General features: G+C 35.6%; 1 protein-coding gene across 1 annotated transcript; it reads right to left on the reverse strand.

Moving 5' to 3' along the window:
• Positions 1-2,098: 2,098 nt before the first annotated feature.
• On the reverse strand, positions 2,099-5,977 carry LOC134842918 (uncharacterized). The gene is made up of 4 exons (XM_063859447.1): positions 5,489-5,977; positions 4,867-5,095; positions 4,474-4,542; positions 2,099-2,186 (listed from the first exon to the last, which is right to left on the reverse strand). Exons 1-4 carry the CDS (start codon positions 5,840-5,842, stop codon positions 2,149-2,151), a joined length of 690 nt encoding a protein of 229 aa, XP_063715517.1. The 5' UTR covers positions 5,843-5,977; the 3' UTR covers positions 2,099-2,148.
• Positions 5,978-12,812: the final 6,835 nt, after the last annotated feature.

Consider the following 12,812-nt stretch of genomic DNA (forward strand, 5'->3'; position numbering starts at 1 on the left):
CCGAAAAATGTCAGCCTAAATCAAAGACAACGAAAGCGGACATGATTTGACTCAAAAACGGACAAACATCCTCTCAAAGATTCAAAAACGGTCTTCGTTCGACCGCATCGGTGAACCTTGACTCGAGCACAGCCCGATCGATCGCCTCAATATTGCTCGAGCTTTTGAAAATGGTCGAGCCATTTATTTAGGGTCCAAGACTGTAGAATATTATCTTGCTTGCGACCGTATCTCGCGTTAACCTTTGTACCTCTGAATGGGATATTCTTTGTGAATGTTATCTAAATTAATTTAATTTTTTGCTTAAATTATTGTACTGAATTATCTTTTCTCCGCTTCAAATTCAATTTTTCTTTTCATTACAACTGTTTTGTGCTATTGCTTTTTTCCATTGCTTTTCAATAAATTTGAAAATTGGTTTATTTTGCGTTCGTTTATATTCACAGGTACTCTATAAAGAATGTACAATGCACCAGTTTTTATCGCATCAAACCATTTTATAAGGATAGGATGGGTAAAAGAGTTCAGCTGTCATGCAATTACAATTGGTATCATATCACGCACGCAATATATTGACTCTATTGAAGTAGCTTTTTTGACTAGTTTTTATTTTCTTCAGCCGATGAAAATTAAAAAGCTTGACTGAAATAGCCAAAAACTTGGTTGGTGCTTTGGCGCAAATGCTTTTGTTTCTTATCAACCAAAAACTCAAAGCTTTTCGTCTCCGAAAAAAATGGATCGCTTGTTATCAATATTGTGAACATGTTTGTCTCATTCAGTTTTCCAGATGATTTTTCTTATGTTTCTAGCATCAAAGTTTTCAAATTCAGTTTTGAGTTTCCTCATTATGGACTCTTTTTAAGATCATCAAATTCCAAAAAAGTCATGTTTTGTTTGATTCTATTTTTATCATCAATAGGATAGATAACAGTGGCGGATTTAGGGGGGGGGCGGAGGGGGGCGGACGCTTTTTCCTTCTCAGGGATTCGACCCCCTGCCGACCCAAAGGGTCCCCCCTTTGATACTTTTTCAGAAATCCATTTTTAGCCGACCGACCCTAAAATTTTTCTAAAGGCGCCTTGGGCGCCAATATATACTAACTTTGAGGGGGAGCGCGCGCCAAAAAAACGCGATTTTTTGTCAAAATCTTTCAAAAAGTGCCCAAAAACGGCTCTACTGACTGTTTTTCAAAAATTTGCCTGCGGCCCTGAAAATTTTGCTAAAATATGGGCAAAGCAGTGCTTTGGGAGAGCTCGAAAAATCAATTTGGTTGACCTAAAAAAAAGGTCGTCAAAATTTTGGAAAATTTTTTGAAAATCCGCCCCCCCCCCCCCCCGCCTCTAGAAAATCCTAGATCCGCCCCTGATAGATAATGAAAAGCTTTGGCCCAAAATTCTATTTTCCACGATCTTATCTCCTAGTCTGAATAAAACTTACCCTCAAAGTTTTTGAAATAAAATTTGTCATGACAAATCGAACTAAAGGCTTTAGGATGGTCTAGAACGTTTTTTATATTTAATTGATTGATGCATTGGTGCCAAATTTTTGTTTCAGAATTGGTAAACGTTTTGAAACAATCTTTTAAAAAATGATTTTTCAATCGCTCTCAAATTCGACTTTTAAGATGATGTTTTGCAACGATTAATGAAATTGCAAGTGGAGGAACCCTTTGTAGGATAGAAGTGTTTAAAACATTTTTAACCAAAAACCACAAAAAAAAAACTGCAAGAAAAATTCGCCCTTTTTGATATCAATAAAAATGGTGAAAAAGAGCTGCGTGCTGGAATCAAAATATGCGCGAATTCTTTCTGCTTTTAGATAATGTTTGAACTGCATAACTTTATAATGATTAAACTTCAAAAATGTTAGCAACACATCAACATCGCTTGTCATTGATGGCTTCCACGAAAAACTGGCTCGGTCAAAAACCTGTAAAATTTGAACAAGTTTTGGTATATGAGCTCTTTTCAAATGAATTATTTGGAGATACACTTTGGACCACATTTTCCACACACCACACATGCTAAATGGTTTTTCATTTGAAACCAGGGGCGGATTAAGACAATTCTGAATTTTTCTAAATTGTTTTTATAAATATTCCATGCAACAGATGGGCTGTCTTTTCTTAGTAGTTCATTTCATGTACACTCATACTTTGCAGAAGGCATGATCCATCCAGCCTTCATCTGAAAAGAAAAACGATCAATCTCTTCATTTGCTTCTATATGTAGTAATCATCCGACTATAGTAATTGTGCTCAATGAATAAAACCAAGCCCAAAATCATTGAAATCACTCAACCATTCCGTAATTTAACATATTTCGAGGTTGGAATGCTCCGCAACTCTAACATATAGGTATTGTCTTGATTGTTTACTTAAGATAAATGGACTAATTGTTCCGACTTTCGATAGGAAAGCAACGGAATATTTGTGCTCGGGGTGGGTTTTTTTTTCTTCAGACAAATTTCGACTTTTTAACTAGCCATTTTACACAAAACTGTTTTATATCACTCAAAAGGTATTGTTGGATTTGAAAAGATATTTCACCTGTGATCGTTTTTCATGAAGTTAAGGGGGTTTGAAAATTAGCATTTTGGCCAATTGGGACAATTAACGCGCGATATATTTCGCGCTTTGAACGCGTAAGCGGAGGTTTAATCCAATCTAGAAATCGTGCCAAATTGGTTGAAAGCAGCTTATTTGCCATAATTGATTAATACTAGCAGCGAAATCTACTCTTTTGTACTTTATATGGCATGTGGAGGGATGATTTTCATAAAAAAATTGTTATTTCAGAAAAAAAAATTCATTTTGTTTTATTACATTCTTTTTTGTTAATGTTATTACTGCTCCATAAACCTTAAAAGGCAGTTGGAACATTCAGGGCTTCGCCCTGATACGAGCAGTCTTGTTTTTATTTATATCCAAATAGGATCAAATATTAGTTGTCTTATTAGAAAATTGTCTCATTAAAAAATTACTTGTTCCGACTTTCGAGGAAACGGATTTTGGGCGATCGAAATGAAACTTTTTAACAATCAATTTTTTTTAACCCATTAAAGATATCGACTCCCAAAAATCATAGATATATATAAGTTCAATTCAAGGCAAAACCAAAAAGAATCGAGAAGTATTGATGACCTTAGAAGCTGCGGAAAAAGTAGAACAATCTACTTTTGGATGAACCATGATTCTAGACGCAGACTATAGCCAGAGTCAGATAGTCAGACACAGTGGCGTGCGCAGGGGGGGGGGAGCTGTTGTTCGCACAAGTTTTTAAATTTTTGTAGAACTTTTTTAGGTCGATCAATTTGATTTTCGGAGCTCTCCAAAAATACTCTAAGGACCCTATTTTGTCTCAAACTTTCTGCATCGCAGGCAAAATTTAAAAATAAAACAGGCCAAAAAACGCCGTTTTTGGGCACTTTTGAAAATTTTGACGAACAAATGCGTTTTTTGGGCGCACGCTCCTCCCTCAAAATTAGTTATATTGGCGCCAAAGGCGCCTTTAGAAAAATGTTGAGGTTGGCCAGCAAAAATTGATATCGTAAAGTTATACCACAGGGGGACGCATTGGAAAATTTTGGCAACCAGAATTGAGGAGGGGAGGGGTGAAGTTGCGAGACGCCCCCTTCCCCCTCTGCACGCTACTGGTCAGACAAGACTCTTCGTATCAAGGCGAAGAGCTGAATATTCCGACTGCCTTTGGTTGAAGTGTTTATTTAAATATTCAAAGATCAAAATCCCCATTATGTTGAATTTTGATTTTTTAAGTCCATTAACAAATGGTTTGATTGTTAAAACAGGTGAGTTTATGTGCGGGGTAGCTCACTCATAGAGTAATTTCAAATAAGGTACACCGTCTGTTCGCCACGCTATCCTATTTTTTGGCCGGATAGGTTCGTGCAACTTCTTAGTCTAATACCAATCTTAATCTTACTCTTATATCTCCTAGTCTCAAAAGATCGGGGCAGTACAACAGTGCCGAAGTACAACAGTGCCGAAAAAAAATTAAGTTCAACAGTGCCGAAAATGAAAACTTTGTTCAACAGTGCCGAAAATATGAACGAATTTCAATAGTGTATTCTGGTATTTGCGAGTTAGATATCAGGAACTATCTTGAAGGAGAACAACTGTCTTCTAAGTTATATTTATTTTGTTTTGTTGCTGAAACTATGAATAGTTTCAGCGTTACAAATAATTATATGTGTTAGTTATGGATCATGATTGGTTAGAAATATTTTATAGAGATAGTTTTATCAAAAATATAACTGGATATAAATACTAGTTTTAAACTGGTTCCACAGGGTAACTTTAGCAATTGAAGTATGTGCTACTAAGTAAAAGATGAAATTCGAACGACACTATATCAAGTGAAGAAGTTTACAATATTTTAAGGTGTGTTTAATTTACTTAGGCGCTTTGCCCTGGTGTAAGCGTTTTTGTTATTGCTCTAGTGACAAATTACTTACCCTCCAGTGTTGCGATGTCCAGAACTGTATAGTCCATGACATTGTTATCACTGGAGAACTGAATCACTTCTGAAAAACAAAAGAAAAACTCTATGAAAAAGATTTACAAAAAAAAGTAACCATAAAGCAAACAACTGTCAAATATCGTCAACTTTTTCAAAAAGCAGTATTTAATTTAATAAAAAGCGTATGATTTATAACCATATGATTCAAAATCACATACATTCGATAGATGCAGCAATAAAATTCAACTCTTTTGATTTTCTATAAGTTTCTCAAAACTGAATTTCAGAAAAACAACTTTATGACTTTGCAAATTAATTTCCTAGCTAATGCCCGTTAATTTTTTTTTACCTCAGTTTAATTTCATTTAGGTTATCAAAATGTACTCACTGTGTTCGTCGGCTACTTTGAACACCGTCTCACTGCAACTCATGGCCTTCATTGCGATTTGAATTGGGCCGCTTATTTCACCTAGATGTATAGAATGAGCCTTGAAGATAGTGCAGAAAGTGTTGCTAGCCGACAGACGAACAATTTGACTGCTTGCGAAGAAGTTTGTTTGACATAAATTTATCACTGAGGATTCGTCATTTGGGCACGGAACCTCTTTTGAAGAACTCTGAAGTAAAATGTTACTTCTCAGAATCTTTTGGGGCTTTTTAAGTTATATTCAATGTTTAGATTAAGACAAAAACGGTTTATCCACGAGGGAAAAGGACCAACATACGAAACTGCTATTGTGACTCTGCTTATTTCGAGATTAAAAAATGGAAGAATAACGTAGAGCTCAATGAGTTCACGTAGTCTAGCAACGTTTCCTCTACATTTTATAGTATGAATTGTTTAATATGCTGCAAGTCTAGTGGCAGATTTTGGGGCAGCTCTAGTGTGACGGGCAACTTGAGAAATTTGTTGAAAATTTTGAGAAAATTGTTTGATATTGCACACATCAATTAGAAGAATATCGCGATATAAAAACAGCTGGTGTCCAAACTGCTGGTGATTTTATTACCATGGCTTTCAAAAACAAGCACAGTTCTTGAACTTTGACAACAATCCCACTCTCAAATGACCCCTCGGGCTTCGCCGCTGTCGCTGCCCGTTGAAGTTCATCGTGAAAATTGTGCAGATTAATCAGAAGCTCAGTTGAGTGATCAAAAGGAGCGGCATGTCTATCCGAACAAGCTTGCGAAGACACGAAATACACGATGTCGTCATTGTTGTCAGCCGAATCTAACTGCAAAATCTCATCCGAGAGCGGAACTTTCGCAGAGTTTTCACACATTTCAACTTGGTCAGTCGGAACACACGCAACTCTTCTACTAATGCTACAAGAGAACATTCCAAGCACATTTGCAGGAGTCATGTATCGCACACATGATTCGGTGTTCAACTCTTCGTTGTCTGTTTCGAATATATCATCGTTGGAAAAAAGCAAAACTTTTTTCGAAGCAGTGGCGTGAACGGAAACACTTTCTTGTGTCACAGCGTTGAAATATTTGACCTTAAGAGAGTCTTTTTTTTCTTTCCGTCACACGTGAACATATATTTTATATGAATTGAAGTAAACAGTCGATCAAAACATTTAGCCTCTCTGGTTTCAGAAATTCTGTTCAACATTTATTTTTATGGTCGATATTCATTTAATGGTCGAAAGTTTTTTTTTCTTCAAAAAGTCCATATGTTCTACAACTTTCTACAAAATTACTTATACGCAAAACATTGAAAAAGTGCTATCGTTAAGCAATTTTTTTTTCTTTCCACAAATGTATTTTTTCTGATTTTTTAATCCAGCTGGTTTTGCAAGGACCTGAAGGTCATCCCAAGAATCAAACACTATGACTCTATGCCATAAAACTGGAAGAACTTCGTTATGTTTCTCATTTTGGTTTCAAACAAATTTTTTAATCTTGTCACTAATTGTCACTCATTTGTCTTAAACAGTTCAAAAAAGTCCCCACCATGAAAACAAGTAGAATGAGTCGGTTAGAACAACAAATTTAAAGCAAACGAGACTGCTTGATTGTGTATCAGGGCAAAACTCCGAATGTTCAGTGTGCCCCTTAATTCAAATCGAGTAGTTTTTGTTAAATAAATATCGAAAAACTATAAGTTTTGGACAATTTGAGCCGTACGAAATTAATACGACCAATTAGCTAACCTCAATTCAATTTGGAACGAGTTTGTTCTGCGGGATAACCCGCCACACATAAATAGTTCGCGCTACGTTTTCAGTAATATGGATAAAATCTTTAAATTGCACATAAATTAGTCCAGCAGAGCATGACCAAATTGGCAATTTTAAAATCCCAAATTTTTGCAAAAATGATTGGAGGCAAAGTATCTTTTTAAATGTTATTTTAGGGAGCCGATCTCTTAAATGGGGCATAAAATATTTTTGTTTAAAACTATTGTTTCGATCGCCAAAAACTGACTGAATAAAAAACCACAACAAGCATAAATATTGTTTTCATGGAAAGTCGGAACAAAAAAATGATATTTTTCAAAATCTTAAATGACTTTTAACAGTGGAAACTGCAACATTTTATCAATGCTGATGAATTCTGAAATGTAAAATTAAGGTTAAACTTAATAATACAAATCGTTCAAAAGTGAAATTCTTCTGTCTGATTTTTGCTGGATTTCTGAGCGATTTAATTTTACAATTGCCATTGTTTTTTTCGAGTGTTTTGTACGAGAATTCATTTGTTGGGGTCTTTGCGTTCTGAGTGGGTACGTTTTCGTTTCCGTTTTATATCAAACTGCAAAAATTGACAAAATGCCTTTTTCTTCTCAGTTTTACAATCATTTTTTGTATTGCAATTTTTGCCAAGCTCCGCTTCACCATTGCGTCTAATAAATTTATTAGAAAGTTTTCGTTCGGCGTTAATAGTTTAAATTGAACGTAAGTCCTTTAAAAAAATTATAATTTTTCAATAGTTTCAATTGAAGGCTGAAATTCAAATTTATATGAAAAAAATGGTAAGCTTTTTAGACAAAACGAGTTTCAAGTCGATGACTCGAGCCTCAAAAAAGAACGAGGAAAATAAAAATGTTTGAAGAATTTTGGAGTTCAAATTGCTCAATGAGTTTGAAGTGATCGAATAGTATGTCAGAAATCTGAAAGTTTGAAAGATTGAAGTTTCTAAAAATTTGTTTGCGACAACGGAATGTCCCAGTATCCTTGAAGACAGATCCATTAAATTACTAGTTTCATAGTTGCAAGTATTTAACCGTATCCGAACCTGTTGGCGCTATTAGAGATTCGCAGCCATTGTTGTTGTCGGCTGATTATGACAGATTATTTTTTGTTTATTCAACAATTGTTTAAGCACATAAAACTCAAATTGCTTATATGTTGCTCGCGTAGTCCTCATTTTCACATTGAAAAATAGTTTTTTTGAAAACACCATTTCAAGGCCAAACTGTGTACTGGATATACGCACAATTTTGTGTCTGTATGTTCCTGGATTCAAGAGGCAAGTATTAGAACATGTTCCAAAATGTAAGTGGATTCTACTTACAAAACTTCAGTGGATTTCGCGTACAAATACCTGTAACGTAAATTTTGTCGGCACACTGATTTTATTGCGGATTCCGCAACGAGCAAATATAAGTAGTTGTTCGGGATTCCACAAATGTAAGCGGATTCTGCAAATGTAAGTGGATTCCGCAAATTTATGCGGATTCCGCTTGCAATTTGCGGATTCCACTTACAGTTGCGGATTCCGCGACAGCTTAAATTTACTAAACACATTTATTATTGTTCGTTCGTGGATTCCAGAGACTTGTTCCGGATTCCACACGTTTTGTTGCGGATTCCGCAAAGTTGCCTGTTTTCGGAGCAATTTTGAGCAATACAGTGTTTTAGCTATTTGTCCGTGGAATCGAAAACAGCAGAGAAGATTAAAGAAAAATAGCAGTTTTGCGGTTTCCGGGACAAATCTGATTTTTGCCTGTTGCGGAATACGCTCACAATATTCAAAAAATGCACAGTTTGGCCTCGTAAGGACGTTTTTAGTGTACTCAATTACGTCACGCAGATGAAACGGACATCTTTCAACTATGCTAGTATCAATGATAACGGGAAAGAAAAACATCCCTTGTATGCAGTCAAAAAACTAATTGGTCTTGTTTCTCTGCATCTAAGTAGCAATTCAATTTCGGCAAAACTCCTCGGCGAGAAAGACTCAAACCCTTCGAACTCATCGCAATACGTCTCAGCTGCGTCCAAACTCAAACGTCCGCTACTCACTTGACATTCGGTTATTTCTCTTATTGGGGGAGCAGAACAAACATTGGCAGGTTGCGCGTATCCGTTTGCTTGTGACAATGCCACATACTTGATCCCAGAACTCGCAATTGGATCTCTTAGCAGTTGGATACCTCCTCTAGCGAACCAGAAAATGTTAGAATTAGGTTCATAGCACATGCTCATAGACATATCTCGAGGCTTGTGTGAAACCAATCGACAAGAACTGTCGTCTCGTTGCCAGGCGAATGAATCACAATCGCTCGTTTTCTCGCATAATTGATCACACTCGTATGCACTCCATGTATTGTCCTTTTTGGTGAGTATTTTCATGGTATCATTTTCAAATAGTTGTCTGCAAGGCTGTCCTTGGATTAGAACGACTTGACTGTCATCGCAACTATTTGAATTGGTCAAAAATAGAACAGGAAGAAAGATTAAATTGAAAAAAGATGTTGCCGCCAAACTGTTTAAATCCATGATATTGTTGCCAAAACACTGTTTAAAAATGAACTTGGGATTTTCCTCAAATTATTTCAATTGTGTTTTCGCACCAGTAATAATTGATGTACTAGATAAAACAGAATTGCTATAACTCAAGAAAACAAAAACGACAAGAGATGTTTTGGTGCCAATTTTACTGCAGGTTTTAGAAGAAAAAAAACGAAATAAAGTTTCCATACTTCCACCTTTTCATTTTTTGGACACTTCAAACTCTGTAGAAAATAGCATCTGTGTACTTGAGTAGCGACTACTGCCCGCCAACAGCTGAAGAATTTTTTTGTTCAGCCGGTCTTTAAAAAGTTTGAGTAGTCTGAGTAGTGGAGAAAACACTCAACTGCTCTTACTTTCAGCTGCTACAATTTATGCCAGAATTGAAAGCATAATTTCCAGTTTTCAATGCAGCGACAAAATTTTGCCCAAGGTTGGCGGTTGGATTCAAACAGTATATATGACCACCTAACCGGCCTAAAAGGCCGCAGGAAAATATAATCGATTAATATATATGCTTAGTATATAACAAAATGGTACAAGCTTTCGGTTGATATGTCCCAAAAACTCTTTTAAGACGCTTTTGACGTTGTAATGCAATAATTCGGTGAAAAAAACTGCTCGGAATGTTTTTTATAAATTAATATAACACAAATTGTGAAATTGGGTATCTTCTCAGCTTCTTCTAATCTAGTTTTAGAAATTAATTTGCTTAATTTAAGCCGTTATTACTTCAGCTTGTTTTCAAATTTGTACTTCCCTTCATAACAGCTTAAGTACAGTTGAGACCCAACAGGTGGCATGATTGTTCGTTTATATATTTCTTTCACTATTGAACTGGGTTCTTCGAGCAACGGGTTCGTTGCAGATGTTATTTTTGCAAACTTGTGCATAATTTTATTTAATTTCAACTTTAATTTAATTTCAATTTTATTTAATTTCAACTGAAGACGAAAACCAATTGATGTCTAATTAATAGTGCGTCAGCAGCATCTTGGAACTATAATTCAATTTTTGTCAGTAAAACCGTTCTCGGTTATTACTGATGCGATTAAATGGTATGCGGAGCCGACATATCGTCGATCGCCCTTTATTACAAAGTAAAATTCGCTCATGTTGGCGATACTTTGGTGCCGTTCATGTGGCAAACAAGACATCCGATATCAAATCATCCCACCCAAAAAACGAAGTGGAGTTTGGCCAAGGTTTAGAAAAACCCTCCTACTTCAAAAAACATAATCTCAGAGACGGCGTACTTGTGATAAAAGAAACGCGAGTATGTCAAATTAGGGTTTGGGGTCTGGAATCAGAAAAAAAGAAATAAATAAGGGTGCCTCTCAGCCATTAGAAGCTTTATTATAAAGGTGGAGCAAATAAACCGGCTTGTTGTTCCAACCATTGGAAATGGGGAGGAGCTTTGTGTTTGGTTGTGTTTAATTTTTTTATTTTCCACGCAAAATCACTTATCACAAATAATCATAGTCATGGGATTGGGTTGAGTGATATATCATACGAAAGTCCTTTTAATCGGGATTTGAACGACATTAAATGATTTGGAATGTTTTTTGGCGAAACAAAAATGAAAAAATCAATATATTTATAAAATTTCAAACTTAGTTTTTTTTACGCATATGGTCGGAACAATCTGTGCTACTTGCCTAGCAACCGGCTACCCTTGTTTGGTTTTAAAATTGAACGGTTCTCGCGTGTGGTTCATGTCTTCCATAGGTGACTACATAATCTTTGTAATCTTTATCCTATTTTCTGGCTTTACGTAAGCCTTTGCTTAAGCATGCTAACCATTGTGTGCGAAGAGAAAATATTGTTGTGTGGGCTGTCATTTTTGTCGCAAAGTTGTCGAAAGTTATGAAATTTGATTTTTTCCACTGCGCGGATTTCCTATATAAACATACTGCCAATTGCGGGCGCCAATTATTTGACAAAAACTTTAGTGGGCTACCACATCTAAAGTAGTATCTTCCAGTAAAAAAAAAGCGTAGTTTGGTCGCCAAGAAAGCCTTTATTTTTGCGGATACGATGTGCTTGTATTAATGGAAACGCAAACACTCCAAAACTAGGTTATGGAGTAAGTCTGGAGTCATCAAGATGAACTTACTTAAGGATATGACGAAAACCTTAAAAGCTCCATGAAATCCACAGACCAGTTTAACCGGCTTGTTTGGTTTTAGTTTTGGATGGTGCGGAAAATATCACTCACGAGAGATGCGTGCGCGTGAACCATGTGTTTGTTTATTGGCGACGTATCTTTTCCTTATATCTTCTCTTCCGACCCGACGTTTATTTTGCACAGCTAATGATCTAATCTAACCGTACTTTCAACCTGCTAATTGTTGTGAGTGATAAGCTGTTTATTTTTTGATTGACTCATTTCTGTCAAATCAAAACTTAGGTACGACTTATCTTCCACCACCGTAACGGTCTTGGACTGAAGCATGCAAAACAATATATTTTTCTGGGATAGAACCAGTGTCCACAAAATCAAAAGTACCATAAGAGTTCAACTCAAACAATCTTTCAAAATCTTTTAAGAATTTTTTTCAATTTTTTTTATTATTTTGATTTTTTCAAAAATAATTATTTGAAATTTTCTATTTTTTAGTTGTGTAATTTGAAGAAGAAATACCGCTTTCAATTAAGCTAAACATTGTACCTAGACCAAGCTGCATGAGTTTCGACAAAAAATCAATAACGTGAATTGGCTTATATTTTTGAGGTTATTGGTAAAAACTAAAACAATCGCGCAGCGTTGTTTGCATTAGGATGGCCAAAATTTCCTGGAAAACTAGCAAAAGCATCCTTAATAAGAACTCTTTGTTAACTTAATTTGAGCTGAGCGGTCATAGTTTTGCCACTAGAATGATTAAATATTCCGGTTACTTGCCAACTTATAGCTTCGTTTCTGTTTGCCGTTAATTGGGTTTGAAATCGGAAATGAGAATTAACGAAAAAAACTAACTTTTTTATGGTTCGAATGACACAAACTTGTCTTTTTTACAAACTATTTTTTATGAATTGCATTTTCCCAATCTCCAGTTTTAAAATATTTGTTTTCTTTTATCCAACATTCACGCGTTCAGAGTAATAATCATCCAATGCAAAATCAGATAACGATGAGTTCGTGTAACTACTACTGACAATAAATTTGTCAAATTTTTGTTTGTTTTTGATTTTTTATGCAGCAACCAGCATAACTCTTGACGATAACTTACTAATTTTGTTAGATGATCTCATTTTTCAGTTTTTCAACCTCAGTGGGACGACTCAACAAAATGCCTAAATTACAGTAAATTTTCATTTTAGGCCTTTTTTTGTCGAGTTTTTTTAAGGAAGCATACTGTAGAGTAAAATCACTCATCTGAACCATGAACTCTTGATATACGGAAACTTTCATACCAAACTTCGAAATTTACTGATTTTTAGTTCTTCTAAGCGTTCAAAGCATAAGCGTGAAAATCGAAACCAGCGAAGCATTTTTGACCTTATCTGGGGAAATACAATCTTTGGTATAACAAAAACGTAGCATCAAACCGAGTTTACATTCAGCTTACTGAAAACTAAACCAAGATAGATT

The sequence above is a fragment of the Symsagittifera roscoffensis genome, chromosome 3 (genome assembly GCF_963678635.1).
Source record: "Symsagittifera roscoffensis chromosome 3, txSymRosc1.1, whole genome shotgun sequence".
Taxonomy (NCBI): domain Eukaryota; kingdom Metazoa; phylum Xenacoelomorpha; order Acoela; family Convolutidae; genus Symsagittifera; species Symsagittifera roscoffensis.